Source organism: Salvelinus fontinalis, chromosome 1 (genome assembly GCF_029448725.1).
Source record: "Salvelinus fontinalis isolate EN_2023a chromosome 1, ASM2944872v1, whole genome shotgun sequence".
Taxonomy (NCBI): Eukaryota; Metazoa; Chordata; class Actinopteri; order Salmoniformes; family Salmonidae; genus Salvelinus; species Salvelinus fontinalis.
In genome coordinates, this window is record NC_074665.1 from 12,884,403 (window position 1) to 12,901,595 (window position 17,193).

Genomic DNA, 17,193 nt, shown 5'->3' on the forward strand with positions numbered 1-17,193 from the left:
TGGGTAATTCAGCTTGTAAAGGTGGCATAGGGTAAAACCATTTGAATTCAATCATTTTGACAGCATCGCTTTTGATTTTAAACAAAGCTTTCCCATACATATTTCCCCATGGAAGAAGTGGTCAGAAAGGGACTTTTATGCCATAACATTCAGGAGATAAAGGTGCTCAGTGTTGACCCATTTTGCATACCCCACCATACTATGAGACTTCCATGTCTTCATCACTGGAATATCATAGTTGTGTTTGATATCATTTAAAAGCTTACAAACAAGGTTGTCTATTTTATAATCATCTTTTTTTCAATGTCATTTGTTTATTTTTACCTTTTAACGTCAATTATCTAAAACCTGTAAACTCAGATTTTTTTCATATTGGCATATGTTGTAGTCTAGACCCTATTTTACATCTGAAGTTTTTGAGTTGTGCCTGCCATTGGTTGAGACACAACATGCTCTTAACCCAACCAGTCCCACTCATTTTTAACATTGCGTGTTTAAAAACAAATATTTAAAAAATGTTTTTACCTTTTATTTAACTAGGCAAGTCAGTTAAGAACAAATTCTTATTTTCAATGACGGCCTGGGAATAGTGCCTAACTGCCTTGTTCAGGGGCAGAATGACAGATTTTTACGTTGTCAGCTCGGGATTCGATTTTGCAACCTTTCGGTTACTAGGCTACCTGCCTCTAACCACTAGGCTACCTGCCTCTAACCACTAGGCTACCTGCCTCTAACCACTAGGCTACCTGCCTCTAACCACTAGGCTACCTGCCTCTAACCACTAGGCTACCCTGCCGCCCCGTGTTTGAGCTACAGACTTCTGGATTGTACCATTGGATTTGCCTATTGCTTCTGCATCCTAATGGTACCACCTATTAGTCTGTGTGATTAACGGAGGTTAAGCTCCAGCGGTGTTTGAGAGACAAGGGCGGATCCCGAAGGGTCCCAGGACCGGGTCTTTTTTTAAAAATTTTTTTTTACAAAAACGTCTGTAGAGTCCGAATGATTTGAGCTACAAACTATTGATAGCTATTTGGAAGCTGAGACTCTCATGAGCACTCGCATGTAACACAAGAGTCGTTAGACGGCAAGGGGTTCTTCTAAATAGAAGATCATAGGAAATCCCAGGACATGGTGTCTATAATACTGTAATAAGCTCACATAGTTGCTGTCACACAATTTAGCTGGTACATTTACTACCACAAAGATGGCCCCCAGTCCACCCACCATCAAATGTAAACTTAAATGGTCATGTCTACTCTACTATCTATATGTCTATGATTTCAATAGGTTTCCTATGGAGGATTGACAGTATCATGTTGAAAACAACAGATATTTCCATTCAGGTCAACATTCTCTGATGTGTGGACCTCCAACCATTTTTGTGGTACCTTTTTGAAAGTAGAAGTTTTTAAATTTTTGTACATTTATCAGCCTAAACATGACACCCACCCTGTATTCAAGAGCACGTTGTGTCTCAGCTGATGACGGGCCCAACACAGATACCTTCGATGATGTAAAATAGGGTCTAGGCTACAACATATGCTAATTTGAAAATATCGGAGTTGACATGTTTTTAAATCATTTGTAATAATTGTTCATTGACGTGTGTTCAGAGCAGGAGAGAACACACTGCTCTATTAGGCCATTAAACGGTAGTACCAATCAGGGGTTGAAACGCAAATCATTTTCCAATCGTTTAGTTCGGAACAGAACCACCCCCCCCCCCCCCCCCCCATTCCGTTCTGATTCTGTTCCTTGAAAAATGTTGTTATTGTCCGGTTTTCGGTTCTGTTCCCTGAACCGGTTCCAACCCCTGCTACTTATCACGCCCTCTACTGTGTGTGTGTGTGTGTGTGTGTGTGTGTGTGTGTGTGTGTGTGTGTGTGTGTGTGTGTGTGTGTGTGTGTGTGTGTGTGTGTGTGTGTGTGTGTGTGTGTGTCAGAGAGGGAAACTGTGTGTACACAGGTACGACCCCACATCCAGGTGCCAAATTTCACACACATGATGTAATTCAACACTAATCTCCCGTGTCACGCCCAAACTCTACTTTATGGGAGAGAGGATGAATGTGTATGATAGTTATGTTTGACCATTTGGAGAGGTCTGAATACCTACCTATAACTAAGATCAAATCAAAGTTTATTTGTCACGTGCGCCAAATACAACAAGTGTAGACCTTACAGTGAAATGCTTACATACAGGCTCTAAACAACAGTGCAATTTCTAAGTTAAAAAAAGGTATTAGGTGAACAATAGATAAGTAAAGAAAAAGAAACAACATTAAAAAAGACAGTGAAAAAGAACAGTAGCGAGGCTATATACAGGCACTGGTTAGTCGGGCTGATTTAGGTAGTATGTACATGTATGTATGGTTAAAGTGACTATGCATATATGATGAACAGAGAGTAGCAGTAGTGTAAAAGAGGGGTTGGTGGGTGGTGGGACACAATGCAGATAGTCCGGGTAGCCACTGTGCGGGGGCACCGGTTGGTCGGGCTAATTGAAGTAGTATGTACATGTAAGTATAGTTAAAGTGACTGTGCATATTAGATAAACAGAGAGTAGCAGCAGCGTAAAAGAGGGGTTGGTGGGGCACAATGCAAATAGTCCGGGGAGCCATTTGATTACCTGTTCAGGAGTCTTATGGCTTGGGGGTAAAAACTGTTGAGAAGCCTTTTGGTCTTAGACTTGGCACTCCGGTACCGCTTGCCATGCAGTAGTAGAGAGAACAGTCTTTGACCATTTTTAGGGCCTTCCTCTGACACCTGCTGGTGTAGAGGTCCTGGATGACAGGCAGCTTAGCCCCAGTGATGTACTGGGCCGTACGTACTACCCTCTGTAGTGCCTTGCGGTCGGAGGCCGAGCAATTGGCGTACCAGGCAGTGATACAACCAGTCAGGATGCTCTCGATGCTGCAGCTGTAGAACCTTTTGAGGATCTCAGGACACATGCCAAATCTTTTTAGTTTCCTGAGGGGGAATAGGCTTTGTCGTGCCTTCTTCACGACTGTCTTCGTGTGTTTGGACCATTCTAGTTTGTTGGTGATATGGACACCAAGGAACTTGAAGCTCTCAACCTGCTCCACTACAGCCCCATCGATGAGAATGGGGGCGTGCTCGGTCCTCCTTTTCCTGTAGTCCACAATCATCTCCTTAGTCTTGGTTATGTTGAGGGAGAGGTTGTTATTCTGGCACCACCCGGTCAGGTCTCTGACCTCTTCCCTATAAGCTGTCTCATCGTTGCCGGTGATCAGGCCTACCGCTGTTGTGTCGTCTGCAAATTTAATGATGGTGTTGGAGTCGTGCCTGGCCATGCAGTCGTGGGTGAACAGGGAGTACAGGAGGGGACTAAGCACGCACCCCTGAGGGGCTCCAGTGTTGAGGATCAGCATGGCGGATGTGTTGCTACCTACCCTCATCACCTGGGGGCGGCCAGTCAGGAAGTCCAGGATCCAGTCGCAGAGGGAGGTGTTTACTCTCAGGGTCCTTAGCTTTGAGGGCACTGTGGTGTTGAACGCTGAGCTGTTGTCAATGAATAGCATTCTCACATAGGTGTTGCTTTTGTCCAGGTGGGAAAGGGCAGTGTGGAGTGCAACTTTTTTTTTTCTCTCGGTTTTTGGATCCATCCCTCATCTCTGACATATTTTGGGTCTGATCTGTTGCACCTGAAATCCGAATCGCCAAAACAATTCTGCACCTGGGTATTGATTTTCCAAAAAAATGGGATCCGTGAACACTTCTAGCTTGAGGTAGGCCTAGTCAGAGTTGATCATATAGGGCTGGGACCTCTTGTGGTTTAGAGAGCTGTGATTCAGACCACTGGCTGCTATGTTCCTGTTACCTCACACACACACACTGCAGGCTGTGTTCATGTAAAGCATTCTAGGACGTATGACTCGTCTGACTCGGTATGTTATTTTCTACTGCTCATTAGTGTGCTTGCAGCCAAGTGCATATTTGTGTTTGGTGTGTTGTTGTCACTGAGTACATCATGACTCTGTAATGGCTTCTGTCCGTTTACTCTCTTATGTGTGTGTGTATCTCTGTATGTGTTTGAGTGTGTCGTGTGCACAGTCCTGTCCTGCAGTTAGCCAGTAGGAGAGGGTAACGCCCTACCCCTCCCTGTAGGGGTTTGTCATACCCCTCTCACCTACAGACAAGGCAGGATGTGGTGGGGAGGAGAGAGGAGGGGGGAGAGGAGAGGGTAACGCCCTTCCCCTCCCTGTAGGGGTTTGTCATACCCCTCTCACCTACAGACAAGGCAGGATGCGGTGGGGAGGAGGGGGAGAAGAGAGGGTAGGTCAAGCAGGATAGTGTGAGGGTTCAGGGTTTGCTTTTGTTTCCACCTTGGCATCAAACAAAACAACAAGGCGAGAGAGCGAGAAGTTTGAAAATAAAGAAGAGAGTAAAGAGATTGAGGGGAGGGGGAGGGAGCCTGGAATATGTTGGGTACATAGAGGAGCTTGTTGCCTACACACCATAGTGTATGTGACCTACGATACAGGCTAAAGCAGAACGTCTGCGCTGTCGTGGTCCTAGAGGTTTAACTGATAGACATGTTTTCATCTAAATTCACGCTCAGTCTTGTACCTTACATATCTGTTCTCACATGCAAAGTTTACACACATTTTTCCTCAACCATTTAAAGCCTGTGATAGATTGACAGTGCTGAGAGACTGTAAAGTGCCCTCCCACTGATGAGGCTTTAGACTGAAGGATGCCTGGCCTGGAGTCAGAGAAAGAAAGAAAGAAAGAAAGAGGAGAGAAAGGAGGGAAGAGTTTGAAAAAAGGGCATCCTCTCTTCTCTACACAAGCCCCAACATACCCTACCTGACTGGGTGTGGTAACTAGGTCTCATACCAGGACCAGATGGTCCTGAACACCTCACACGCATGCAGAACAACCTTCAGTTCAGAATTGAGTTGAACATGTTGATTCAACACACTAGTTTTACAGACATGATTTCTGGGTTCACCTCTAAAGAATGTAGCTACTAGACTGTCTGTAGTCTGCTCTTCTGATTGGTTCTTTTTCTGTGTTTCCGCCCCAGCTCTGTTCTCAGAGAAAGTGAGGAACATGTCACCTGACAAGATCCGGATCCCCCCTGAACCACCAGGACGCTGCTCCAGTCACCTACAGGTACTCACAGCCCTACTTACCTGTACCAGTCACCTACAGGTACTCACAGCCCTACTTACCTGTACCAGTCACCTACAGGTACTCACAGCCCTACTTACCTGTACCAGTCACCTACAGGTACTCACAGCCCTACTTACCTGTATCAGTCACCTACAGGTACTCACAGCCCTACTTACCTGTACCAGTCACCTGAACTGCTGAGCTATATGACTAGCTGTCACTCTTGCGTACCTGTGCAATTCCTATTTTTCTAAAGGGTTCTAGTCACCTGTTTTAAACAACCATCACATTTGTCACACTGACCTACAGCACCTCCAATTTAGCAATGACACAGTAAGCTCTCTGTCAACAAGTAGTAGACTGCTGGGGAAGGACTGGTAGGTGTATGGTGTACTGGAGGGAGGACTGGTAGATGTATTCACCTTTATTTAACCAGGTAGGCCAGTTGAGAACAAGTTCTCATTTACAACTGCGACCTGGCCAAGATAAAGCAAAGCAGTGCGACACAAACAACAGAGTTACACATGGGATAGACAAACGTACAGTCAATAACACAATAGAAAAATCTATGAACAGTGTGTGCAAATGTAGCAGGCAGTTTAATTTGGGCATGCTTTTCATCCAAAATTCCTGAATGCTGCCCCCTATCCTAGTGAAGTTAATGTGAGTCTGGAAGGAGAGTCTACAGTCTAACCAGACACTTAGGTATTTGTAGTTGTCCACATATTCTAAGTCAGAACCGTCCAGGGTAGTGATGCTTGTCGGGTGGGTGGGTGTGGGCAGCAATTGGTTGAAGATTATTTATTTATTTTTACTTGCATTTAAGAGCAGTTGTAGGCTACGGAAGGAGTGTTGTATGGCATTGAAGCTCGTTTGGAGGTTTGTTAACACAGTGTCCAAAGAAGGGCCAGATGTATACAGAAACGTGTCGTCTGCGTAGAGGTGGATCAGAGAATCACCAGCAGCAAGAGCGACATCATTGATGTATACAGAGAAGAGTCGGTCCGAGAATTGAACCCTGTGACACCCTCATAGAGACTGCCAGAGGTCCGGACAACAGGCCCTCCGATTTGAAACACTGAACTCTATCTGAGAAGTAGTTGGTGAAGCAGGCGAGGCAGTCATTTGAGAAAACAAGGCTATTGAGTCTGCCGATAAGAATGCCGTGATTGACAGAGTTGAAAGCCTTGGCCAGGTCGATGAAGACAGCTGCACAGTACTGTCTTTTATCAATGGCGGTTATGATATTGTTTAGGACCTTGAGTTCTACTGGAGGCAGGACAGGTAGGTGTATGGCCTACTGGAGGCAGGACAGGTAGGTGTAAGGCCTACTGGAGGCAGGACAGGTAGGTGTAAGGCCTACTGGAGGCAGGACAGGTAGGTGTAAGGCCTACTGGAGGCAGGACAGGTAGGTGTAAGGCCTACTGGAGGCAGGACAGGTAGGTGTAAGGCCTACTGGAGGCAGGACAGGTAGGTGTAAGGCCTACTGGAGGCAGGACAGGTAGGTGTAAGGCCTACTGGAGGCAGGACAGGTAGGTGTAAGGCCTACTGGAGGGAGGACAGGTAGGTGTATGGCCTACTGGAGGCAGGACAGGTAGGTGTATGGCCTACTGGAGGGAGGACAGGTAGGTGTATGGCCTACTGGAGGCAGGACAGGTAGGTGTATGGCCTACTGGAGGCAGGACAGGTAGGTGTAAGGCCTACTGGAGGCAGGACAGGTAGGTGTAAGGCCTACTGGAGGCAGGACAGGTAGGTGTATGGCCTACTGGAGGCAGGACAGGTAGGTGTATGGCCTACTGGAGGCAGGACAGGTAGGTGTAAGGCCTACTGGAGGCAGGACAGGTAGCAGTATGGCCTACTGGAGGCAGGACAGGTAGGTGTATGGCCTACTGGAGGCAGGACAGGTAGGTGTAAGGCCTACTGGAGGCAGGACAGGTAGGTGTAAGGCCTACTGGAGGCAGGACAGGTAGCAGTATGGCGTACTGGAGGCAGGACAGGTAGCAGTATGGCCTACTGGAGGCAGGACAGGTAGCAGTATGGCCTACTGGAGGCAGGACAGGTAGCAGTATGGCCTACTGGAGGCAGGACAGGTAGCAGTATGGCCTACTGGAGGCAGGACAGGTAGCAGTATGGCCTACTGGAGGCAGGACAGGTAGCAGTATGGCCTACTGGAGGCAGGACGGGTAGGTGTATGGCCTACTGGAGGCAGGACGGGTAGGTGTATGGCCTACTGGAGGCAGGACAGGTAGGTGTAAGGCCTACTGGAGGGAGGACGGGTAGGTGTATGGGCTACTGGAGGGAGGACGGGTAGGTGTATGGGCTACTGGAGGGAGGACGGGTAGGTGTATGGCCTACTGGAGGCAGGACAGGTAGGTGTATGGCCTACTGGAGGCAGGACAGGTAGGTGTAAGGCCTACTGGAGGCAGGACAGGTAGGTGTATGGGCTACTGGAGGCAGGACAGGTAGGTGTATGGCCTACTGGAGGGAGGACAGGTAGGTGTATGGCCTACTGGAGGCAGAACAGGTAGGTGTAAGGCCTACTAGAGGCAGGACAGGTAGGTGTAAGGCCTACTGGAGGCAGGACAGGTAGGTGTAAGGCCTACTGGAGGCAGGACAGGTAGGTGTAAGGCCTACTGGAGGCAGGACAGGTAGGTGTAAGGCCTACTGGAGGCAGGACAGGTAGGTGTAAGGCCTACTGGAGGCAGGACAGGTAGCAGTATGGCCTACTGGAGGCAGGACAGGTAGCAGTATGGCCTACTGGAGGCAGGACAGGTAGGTGTATGGCCTACTGGAGGCAGGACGGGTAGGTGTATGGCCTACTGGAGGCAGGACAGGTAGGTGTAAGGCCTACTGGAGGCAGGACAGGTAGGTGTATGGGCTACTGGAGGGAGGACGGGTAGGTGTATGGCCTACTGGAGGCAGGACAGGTAGGTGTAAGGCCTACTGGAGGCAGGACAGGTAGGTGTATGGCCTACTGGAGGGAGGACAGGTAGGTGTATGGCCTACTGGAGGCAGGACAGGTAGGTGTAAGGCCTACTGGAGGCAGGACAGGTAGGTGTAAGGCCTACTGGAGGCAGGACAGGTAGGTGTAAGGCCTACTGGAGGCAGGACGGGTAGGTGTAAGGCCTACTGGAGGGAGGACGGGTAGGTGTATGGCCTACTGGAGGCAGGACAGGTAGGTGTAAGGCCTACTGGAGGCAGGACAGGTAGGTGTATGGCCTACTGGAGGCAGGACAGGTAGGTGTAAGGCCTACTGGAGGCAGGACAGGTAGGTGTATGGGCTACTGGAGGGAGGACGGGTAGGTGTATGGCCTACTGGAGGCAGGACAGGTAGCAGTATGGCCTACTGGAGGGAGGACAGGTAGGTGTATGGGCTACTGGAGGGAGGACGGGTAGGTGTATGGCCTACTGGAGGGAGAACAGGTAGGTGTATGGGCTACTGGAGGGAGGACGGGTAGGTGTATGGCCTACTGGAGGGAGGACGGGTAGGTGTATGGCCTACTGGAGGGAGGACGGGTAGGTGTATGGCCTACTGGAGGCAGGACGGGTAGGTGTATGGCCTACTGGAGGCAGGACGGGTAGGTGTATGGCCTACTGGAGGCAGGACGGGTAGGTGTATGGCCTACTGGAGGGAGGACGGGTAGGTGTATTGTTCTACTGGAGGGAGGACGGGTAGGTGTATGGCCCACTGGAGGCAGGACAGGTAGGTGTGGTGTACTGGAATTGGGCTGGCTATGAGATAAACACTGGTTTCAAGGTAGTACATTTCCTCTCCTGCCAATGCCTGAGCTTGGTTCAATGCCAGCTGCCAGACAAGCAGCATTCTGCACTAGTTGGTAAATGTTCCACCGTGTTCTGCTGGAGAGCAGAGTCCTCCAGTGAGAGAATAACATCAACATGTAGGAAAAGACCAGCAGGTCATCTCACAGTCCTCAGCACTCTGTCACAGTCCACAATCCTCCTCTCTCGACAGCCTCTCTGACTCTGGTCCAACGTTTTCCTCACAAATAAGCTAGCATTCCTATGTAGGACATTGCCATTTATGCACAGATCTACGACTAGCGTATCCTCCCCAAATCTTAGCCCGATCTGTAAAAGGGAGAAGTCTGCCAAACTTAGTGAAGTGAATGTAACTCTTGTTGGGTAGGTGTTGGGGCAGGTGAGGGTGTGGCTGACTGAACAGGTTCAGCACCATATAGCGTTGCCTCAGGGTGTGAACACACCCTAACACCCCTGTATCTAGTGAATCAGTGATGATGAATCACTATCTGGATTATCCCTCACCTCAGGCTGCATCTAACACCAGCACACACACACAGGAAGGGGACTGTTTGACTCGGGGGCCATGCGGAGCCAGGGTTTAGTCTGTCTTGTGTTCAGTAAAAGCTCATCATTTTGCACAGCCGTCACTGCCGTTGTCTCTCCGAAGAAGAGCTGTTCAACACTTCCGTTGTCCTAGTACTTGGGCCAATTGAACTGACTGTTCTGAGTACTGTAGATACAGTAGTGTCATTACATTCCAATCCTCCATCTTGTCCGTTTTAAGGATCATTTATCATAGTGGATCCCCCAGGTTCCAGTTGACTGGCCCGGCTCCCTGGTTACCAAATATATCCCTGAGGTATTAGGAACTTGTATTAGGAACTTCTACTAGTGGGGATTTGACTCCTGTGTTACCTACCAGATATGTTGGTTTTCTGTCAACAGGTGAAGATCCAGAAGCTGTATGAGAAGAATCTACATGGAGACTTTGACACAAACAACCACATTCAGAGGAAAAAAGAGTTCAGGAATCCCAGGTACACACACACAAACACAGGTACACAAACACACAGAGATTCCTAGAGTTACGATCCTATCCATGATACACATGTTGCTTTTCCAGATACATTTGTTGACGTGTCTTTGTGTCTATCCAGTATCTATGAGAAACTCATCCAGTTCTGTGGCATAGATGAACTGGGAACCAACTACCCTAAAGACATGTTTGATCCTCACGGCTGGTCAGAGGACTCTTACTATGAGGCCCTGGGTAAGGAGGTCATTGGTGCGTTGGTGGCTGTATGTGCTTGCCAGTCAGTCCTATCAACTGAACAGTTTTCGTTCCCTCCCTGCAGCCAAAGCTCAGAAAGTAGAGATGGATAAGCTGGAGAAAGCCAAGAAGGACAGGACGAAGGTGAGGACCACAGGCGTTTTAATTGACTTGAAGAGGCCACCCGAGGTAATATAAATTACAATACACACGTTTTCAACCCCCCTCACCAAACTAACCCGTGCCTTCCTCTAACCCCATGCCCAATCTCTGTTAAACCTGGACAGAGAAAATAGCGTTTCCAACACTATACGTTTACTGCACTCCTGTTTCACTAATGACAGACAGGGCTGTTCTGTAATCAGTCTATGCGTCAGGGGCATGTTGCCACAGACTGCCTGTACTTTATGTTCAAGTATCCTGCCAAGAGATTAAGTGTCACCACAACAGCCCGTCAGCACCACCCAGCCCAGCCCTCTGCAGTACGAGTGTGATAGTGTTGTGTCTTCTCTCTCCTAGATTGAGTTTGTGACGGCCACTAAGAAGGGCAGCAACCCCACCAACGCAGCAGTTCCCACAACCAATACTGCTGCTAGTACAGCTACAGGTACACACGACTACAGCGCCTTCACAAAGTACCTCTTGACTCATTCCACATTTTGTTGTGTTACAGCCCCCATCGAAAGAGAGAACCCCTCCCCCACTATAGAAACATTATCTTTCCTGACTTTTTTTTAGTGTGAACTTCCTAAAAGAGAAAAAAAAAACAAGTAAGATTATATCTGGTTCCCGTTTCTCTCCCTTTCACTATATCTTTCAATCTCAATTCAAAGGGCTTTATTTACATGGGAAACATATGTTAACATTGCCAAAGCAAGTGAAATAGAAAAGAAACTAAAGTGAAATAAACAATAACTCTCAGAAGTTCCAAAATAATAAAGAAATTACAAATGTCATTTTATGTCTATGTACAGTGTTGTAATGATGTGCAAATAGTTAAAGTCAAAAGGGAAAATAATTAAACATTATACATATGGGTTGTATTTACAATAGTGTTTGTTCTTCACTGGTTGACCTTTTCTTGTGGCAACAGGTCACAAATCTTGCTGCTGTGATGGCACACTGTGGTATTTCTCCCAGTAGATATGGGAGTTTATCAAAATTGTATTTGTTTTCAAATTCTTTGTGGATCTGTTGTAATCTGAGGGAAATATGTGTCTCTAATATGGTCATACATTGGGCAGGAGGTTAGGAAGTGCAGCTCAGTTTCCACCTCATTTTGTGGGCAGTGTGCACATAGTATGTCTTCTCTTGAGAGCCATGTCTGCCTACGGCGGCCTTTCTCAATAGTAAGGCTATGCTCACTGAGTCTGTACATAGTCAAAGCTTTCCTTAAGTTTGGGTCAGTCACAGTGGTCAGGTATTCTGCCACTGTATACTCTCTGTTTAGGGCCAAATAGCATTCTAGTTTGCTCAGTTTTTATGTTAATTCTTTCCAATGTGTCAAGTAATTATCTTTTTGTTTTCTCATGATTTGGTTGGGTCTAATTGTTGCTCTGTGGGGTGTGTTTGTGTTTGTGAACAGAGCCCCAGGACCAGCTTGCTTAGGGGACTCTTCTCCAGGTTAATCTTTCTGTAGGTGATGGATTTGTTATGGAAGGTTTGGGAATCACTTCTTTTTAGTTGGTTGTAGCGTTTAACGGCTCTTTTCTGGATTTTGATAATTAGCGGGTATCGGCCTAATTCTGCTCTGCGTGCATTATTTGGTGTTTTACCTTGTACATGGAAGCTATTTTTGCATAATTCTGCATGCAGAGTCTCAATTTGGTGTTTGCCCCATTTTGTGAATTCTTGGTTGGTGATCAGACCCCAGACCTCACAACCATGAAGGGCAATGGGTTCTATAACTGATTCAAGTATTTTTTGCCAGATCCTAATTGGTATGTCGAATGTTATGTTCCTTTTGTTGGCATTGAAGGCCCGTCTTGCCTCATCTCTCAGATCGTTCACAGCTTTGTGGAAGTTACCTGTGGCGCTGATGTTTAGGCCAAATCAAATGTATTTATAAATCCCTTCTTACATCAGCTGATATCTCAAAGTGCTGTACAGAAAACCAGCCCAAAACCCCAAACAGCAAGCAATGCAGGTGTAGAAGCACGGTGGCTAGGAAAAACTCCCTAGAAAGGCCAGAACCTAGGAAGAAACCTGGAGAGGAACCAGGCTCTGATAGAGAGAGAGAACACGAGAGAACTGGAGAGAGAGCGAAGATGTGATCAGGGAGAGAGGATTGGAGTGATCAGTCTTTGGTTCCAAATATTGGGGAATATGCCAGGGCTAAGGATGAGTTTAAGTATTGCCAATTGGAATTTGTGGGCTGTATATTTTATCATTTCATTTAGGATACCATCAACACCACAGCATACCCCATGAGTCTCTTCCCTGTCTCTCCCTTTCTTTCTCTCTCTCCCTTGTTCTCTCTTGCTTTCTCCCTCTCTCTTGCTCTCGCCTGCTCTCGCTTTCTCCCGCTCTTTCTCTCTCGCTCTCTCCCTCTCTCTCTCCCGTTATCGCTCTCGCTCTCCCGTTATCTCTCTCTCCCGTTATCGCTCTCTCCCGTTCTTTCGCTCTCTCCCGTTCTCGCTCTCTCTCCCGTTCTCTCGCACGCTCTCCCGTTCTCTCGCTCTCTCCTGCTCTCTCTCCCATTATTTCTCGCTCTCTCTCCCGTTATTTCTCTCGCTCTCTCTCCCGTTATTTCTCTCGCTCTCTCCCGTTCTCTCTCGCTCTCCGGTTCTCTCTCTTCCTTTCTCTCTCTCCCGTTCTCGCTCGCTCTCTCCCCCGCTCTCCCCCGTTCTCACTCTCTCCCGTTCTCGCTCTCTCTTCCGTTCTCGCTCTCTCCCGTTCTCGCTCTCTCTCCTGTTCTCGCTATCTCCCGTTCTCTGCCGTCCACTCTCTCGCTCCCGTTCTCGCTCTCCCATTCTCGCCCGTTCTCGCTCTCGCTCTCTGTCTCGCTCTCGCTCTCTGTCTCGCTCTTGCTCTCTCGTCCGCTCTCGCTCTCTCGCTCTTGCTCTCTCGTCCGCTCTCGCTCTCTCGCTCTTTCTCTCTCGTCCGCTCTCGCTCTCTCTCTCGCTCTTTCTCTCTCGTCCGCTCTCGCTCTTTCTCTCTCGTCCGCTCTCGCTCCCGCTCTCGCTCCCGTTCTCTCTCTCTCTCGTCCGCTCCCGTTCTCGCTCTCTCGCTCTTTCTCTCTCGTCCGCTCTCGCTCCCGTTCTCGCTCTCGATCGTTCACGCTCTCGCTCTCCCTATCCTCTCTTTCTCACCAGTCCTCTCTCTTTCTCCCTCACCAGAAGCTCAGAAGAGGAAGAGTAAGTGGGACTCTGCAGTGCCCGTGACCCTGGCCCAACCCGCCCTGCTCACTACCACGGCAAACCTGCCAGCGGTTGTCTCCGTGACGACCACCGCCAGCGGAACCAAGACCACCGTAATCTCTGCCGTAGGCACCATCCTGAAGAAAGCCAAGCAGTGAACAGAGAGGAAGTGTGTGTTTTGGATGGATGAGAGGATGGATGGATGAGAGGATGGATGGATGAGAGGATGGATGAGAACGTGTGTAAGCGAGAGAAGTGTGTTGGGGTGTATGGTCCTGTGTGACTATTGCTATGAGAAAGAATGTCTTCAGAAAATATGGAACATTTCTATATTCATCTAGCCATACAAGACTTCTGCATCTCTCCTTCTGTCTTCTGGGATGTTTGATCTACAGGATGTGGTCAATGGACTTGACTTGAGATTTAATAAGACTCTTTGTACATTTTTATTTATATCAATGTGAGATTCCACTTTCATCCAGCTCTCCAGTCAGCACTCTGTTGAAGTAATGCATTGATCTGTTTTTTGTTTCTGTCAGCTAGAAACTGGGTTTAGATGTTAGCTAAAGACTGTCCGTTGGGAAAACCATCCTACCTAGGAAGTAACCTAGTTATGGCATAAGTTACTAGTCTCATGTGTGAAACTTGAAGATTGAGTCTCTCGCTTCCATCCTCCAGTAAAGTGGTTTCTTACACTATCTACACATCTGTTATGGTAAAGTATATATTTGTATTATTTTTGGGCTCCACAAAAGGATTCTGTTCTACCCAGAGTGTATATATGGGCTGTGTTTTGATCATGTACTGGAATGTGGTCTAGAGAAGATGAAAGAGGAATACTCAGACTATGGATATTTGCATCAATGTTCCTTGCCTCATTTAATTTTAAATGGCCTATTCAAAGAGCTTAGGGGGAATCATTTTTACAAATGTACATATATATCGCTGATGATGATGGTATGATCAATAAAATATATACGTCATACTGCCTTTTCAATCGGAGTGTGTGCCCGTTCTTGTACACTTGTCTTGGCTTCAATAGCATCTGTCTTTCATACATAATGTAAGATAATACTATTTGATCATATTTATTTTCATACTGTTCTCTGGATAAATATTTTCAATGTTCTGTCCAGAAGTTAAGGGATGGTTTTGTTGTTGTGTTCCAGTATTATTGACTTCAGCCACTGGCCTGAATCTGTCTGGAGGAATTCCTGTCTCCTCTCACTCACTCAATCAATCTCACTTAATTCAATTTAAGAGGCTTTGTTGGCATGGGAAACATACGTTTACATTGCCATAGCAAGTGAAATAACCAAGCAAAAGTCAACTCACTCTCTTTTCCTCTCCTTTCCACCCTTCTCTCTTTCTGGCCACTAGGTATTTGTGTCCAGGTGCATGTTGTGATTTACACCCATCCTTCTTCCCTGTCTTGTATCCCTCTCTCTCTCCATCTGAGATCCATCCAGCAGAAACGCCGCCTCATTCCGCAGTCTTTTGAAGCACAGCGGGAGGTCATAGTTCAGAAGAGTCGTTCACTAGAGTAAGTATCGTTTCAGTTAAAGCTGCCCTAAGGCACAGATCTAGGATCAGCCTACCCTCCACAGATCTAGGATCAGCCTACCCTCCACAGATCTAGGATCAGCCTACCCTCCACAGATCTAGGATCAGCCGACCCTCCACAGATCCCCCAGGTCACCATTAGATTTGAGTACTTGTAAGCCTGTAGTAAGCCTTAACCGTATCCTTTATCAGTGTATTGAAGTTGTCACAAGTGGCTGGTTTGTCTTTTGATGAGTGAAGAGGGCTTAAGTTATTTATTATTCTTTTTTTGTTGTTGTAAAGATCAAAAGCCTATGTTGTGGTAACCTATCCAGTCCTTTCACCTATCAGTGGGGATTAAGGAAAGGGAATGAGGACACATCCAAGGTTCCCTCTCATGGCATTTTCAGACAAATCTTGAGACATTGTAATTGAACAAACATTTGTTTAATGTGAATATAGACTGAGGTTCTTTTTGTGTTTTTCAGCTTGTTAGACATGATGTGGCCCTCCACCCAGATATTTGTCTGTCTCAGGAATGTCCGCTAAGAATATGGAAGAGATCTGTCAGGCAGCTGAGGTTCAGAGCCACCGACACGCTCTCCTGGATATCATCCCACCACCGCTGGCTCAGCTCCCCGAGACACTTCTGAACTCTAAAACCAGATGAGTGGAGAACTAGAAACCATATCAGTATGTAATACATCATTATTCTGCTTGTGCAAAATCGGTTTCAACTACTTTTCTCTTTCTGTCCCCCTCTCTCTGTTATGTCAGTACTGTTGTTTGTGTGTGTGTGTGGGGGGGGGGGGGGGGGGGGGGGGGGGGTCTCTTTCTCTCTAAGTTTCCCTCTCCCTGTGTTGTTCGGTTAAGTCCTGTTTTATGACAGTGTGCTGAGATACATGCCTGCCGGCTGCATTTCATCTGTAGCCTCAGCATAGCAGCCCTACCCAGTACACACTCGCACAAACTATTTTGGCTGATCTGGGCCTGTCCTTGGAATTGTGTGTGTTTCTGCACCCAGGTGAGTCAGAGACACACCCAGTGTACAGCTATTAGAGTGCTGAACAGGCATAAACCTTTCCTCAACACAACAGACCTTCCATCTGGTACACTGACACAGGGTTGACTCAATGTACTCGGTGAATATGAAGTCCAGTTGTCTGAAACATTATCCATGGTGAAAGTTAGCTATCCTTTTTTTTAAAACTAGATAGCCTGAATTAATTCTAGGTTAGTTACTGAAGTCTAACATATTTGGACAAAATGTTCTGAAACACCAAGCACTTATGTAGCCTAGGCTATGTCTTAATGAATTGGTATCCCACTCCCCTGAGAAACAGGCCATATGTCTCATTGGCTGTGTTTGTACCCGTGTTATAGAAAAAAGAGCTGCACAAAGACTATACTGACCGGCCTCTTTTATCATGGAAATCCGAGTTTGGCACTGGACAGTGTGTTGAACAAAGCGCGCGAGTTGAATTTGGGAAGAATCGGTTGGGGAGAATGTCCAAAAAGTTCAAAACGTATACATTTTGTATGCACTGACAGTTTGCCTGGAATTAGTGCAATATCTTAGGCAAAATGTCGCTGAAGCCCGTCAACTTCCCGAGTATCCGGGAGGCTACCACCTACCGTCGGCAACGAACGACCTACCTTGCGTTGACCTAAGACGCGCAGCACTTTTGCTCTTGAAGTAAGTTATTTTAGAGTAACATTTAAATGTGTGGCCTAAAATGTGTAAAGAGCTGGAACAAATGTGATTATACGTTAAAATCTGTGATAATTGTTTTATTCTATATCAATTTGCACTATTCAGCAAGCACCTACTTTTAGACAGGAAGGGCCCACTAGGCTATAGTTATTGATTGGTCTGTTGTGGTACATGTTGCTTTACAGAATGGCATTGCTGCAGGAAGTAGGGGTGCTGAATGTGCTGTAGCACCCGCTGAAAAATCGGAATTATTTTAAAAAATGCACCAAAAAAAGTGTAATTTTAAGAGTTGTTTCCCTGTTCCCTTTCTCTATGATGTCATATTGTCTTTCTAATGGAATCCAGAAAGAACAAAATCCTGTCCTCAAACATTTACACCAAAAAGGTGCGAAGTTATGGACGAAG

At 46.9% G+C, this 17,193-nt stretch overlaps 2 protein-coding genes across 4 annotated transcripts in view; both read left to right on the plus strand.

Annotated features, from left to right (window-relative positions):
* Positions 1 to 14,529, plus strand: part of LOC129816905 (SAP30-binding protein-like) — a 30,851-nt gene extending 16,322 nt beyond the window's left edge. Inside the window, exons 5-11 of one of the 3 annotated variants that reach the window (XM_055872033.1) lie at positions 5,053 to 5,141; positions 9,849 to 9,940; positions 10,061 to 10,173; positions 10,259 to 10,362; positions 10,693 to 10,780; positions 11,759 to 11,808; positions 13,512 to 13,584. In XM_055872033.1, the coding sequence (XP_055728008.1) occupies positions 5,053 to 5,141; positions 9,849 to 9,940; positions 10,061 to 10,173; positions 10,259 to 10,362; positions 10,693 to 10,780; positions 11,759 to 11,781 (509 nt within the window). In that variant the 3' untranslated portion in view covers positions 11,782 to 11,808; positions 13,512 to 13,584. Of the gene's footprint in view, positions 1 to 5,052; positions 5,142 to 9,848; positions 9,941 to 10,060; positions 10,174 to 10,258; positions 10,363 to 10,692; positions 10,781 to 11,758; positions 11,809 to 13,511 lie in introns of all 3 variants that reach the window. The other 2 variants (XM_055871913.1, XM_055871987.1) reach the window with 2 other exon arrangements.
* A 1,962-nt stretch (positions 14,530 to 16,491) lies between these two features.
* The window catches only part of LOC129817125 (integrin beta-4-like), a 63,224-nt gene continuing 62,522 nt past the window's right edge, over positions 16,492 to 17,193 (plus strand). The window contains exon 1 of the mRNA XM_055872097.1: positions 16,492 to 16,770. The gene's annotated coding sequence lies outside the window, so the exon portion shown is untranslated. The remainder of the gene's footprint in view (positions 16,771 to 17,193) is intronic.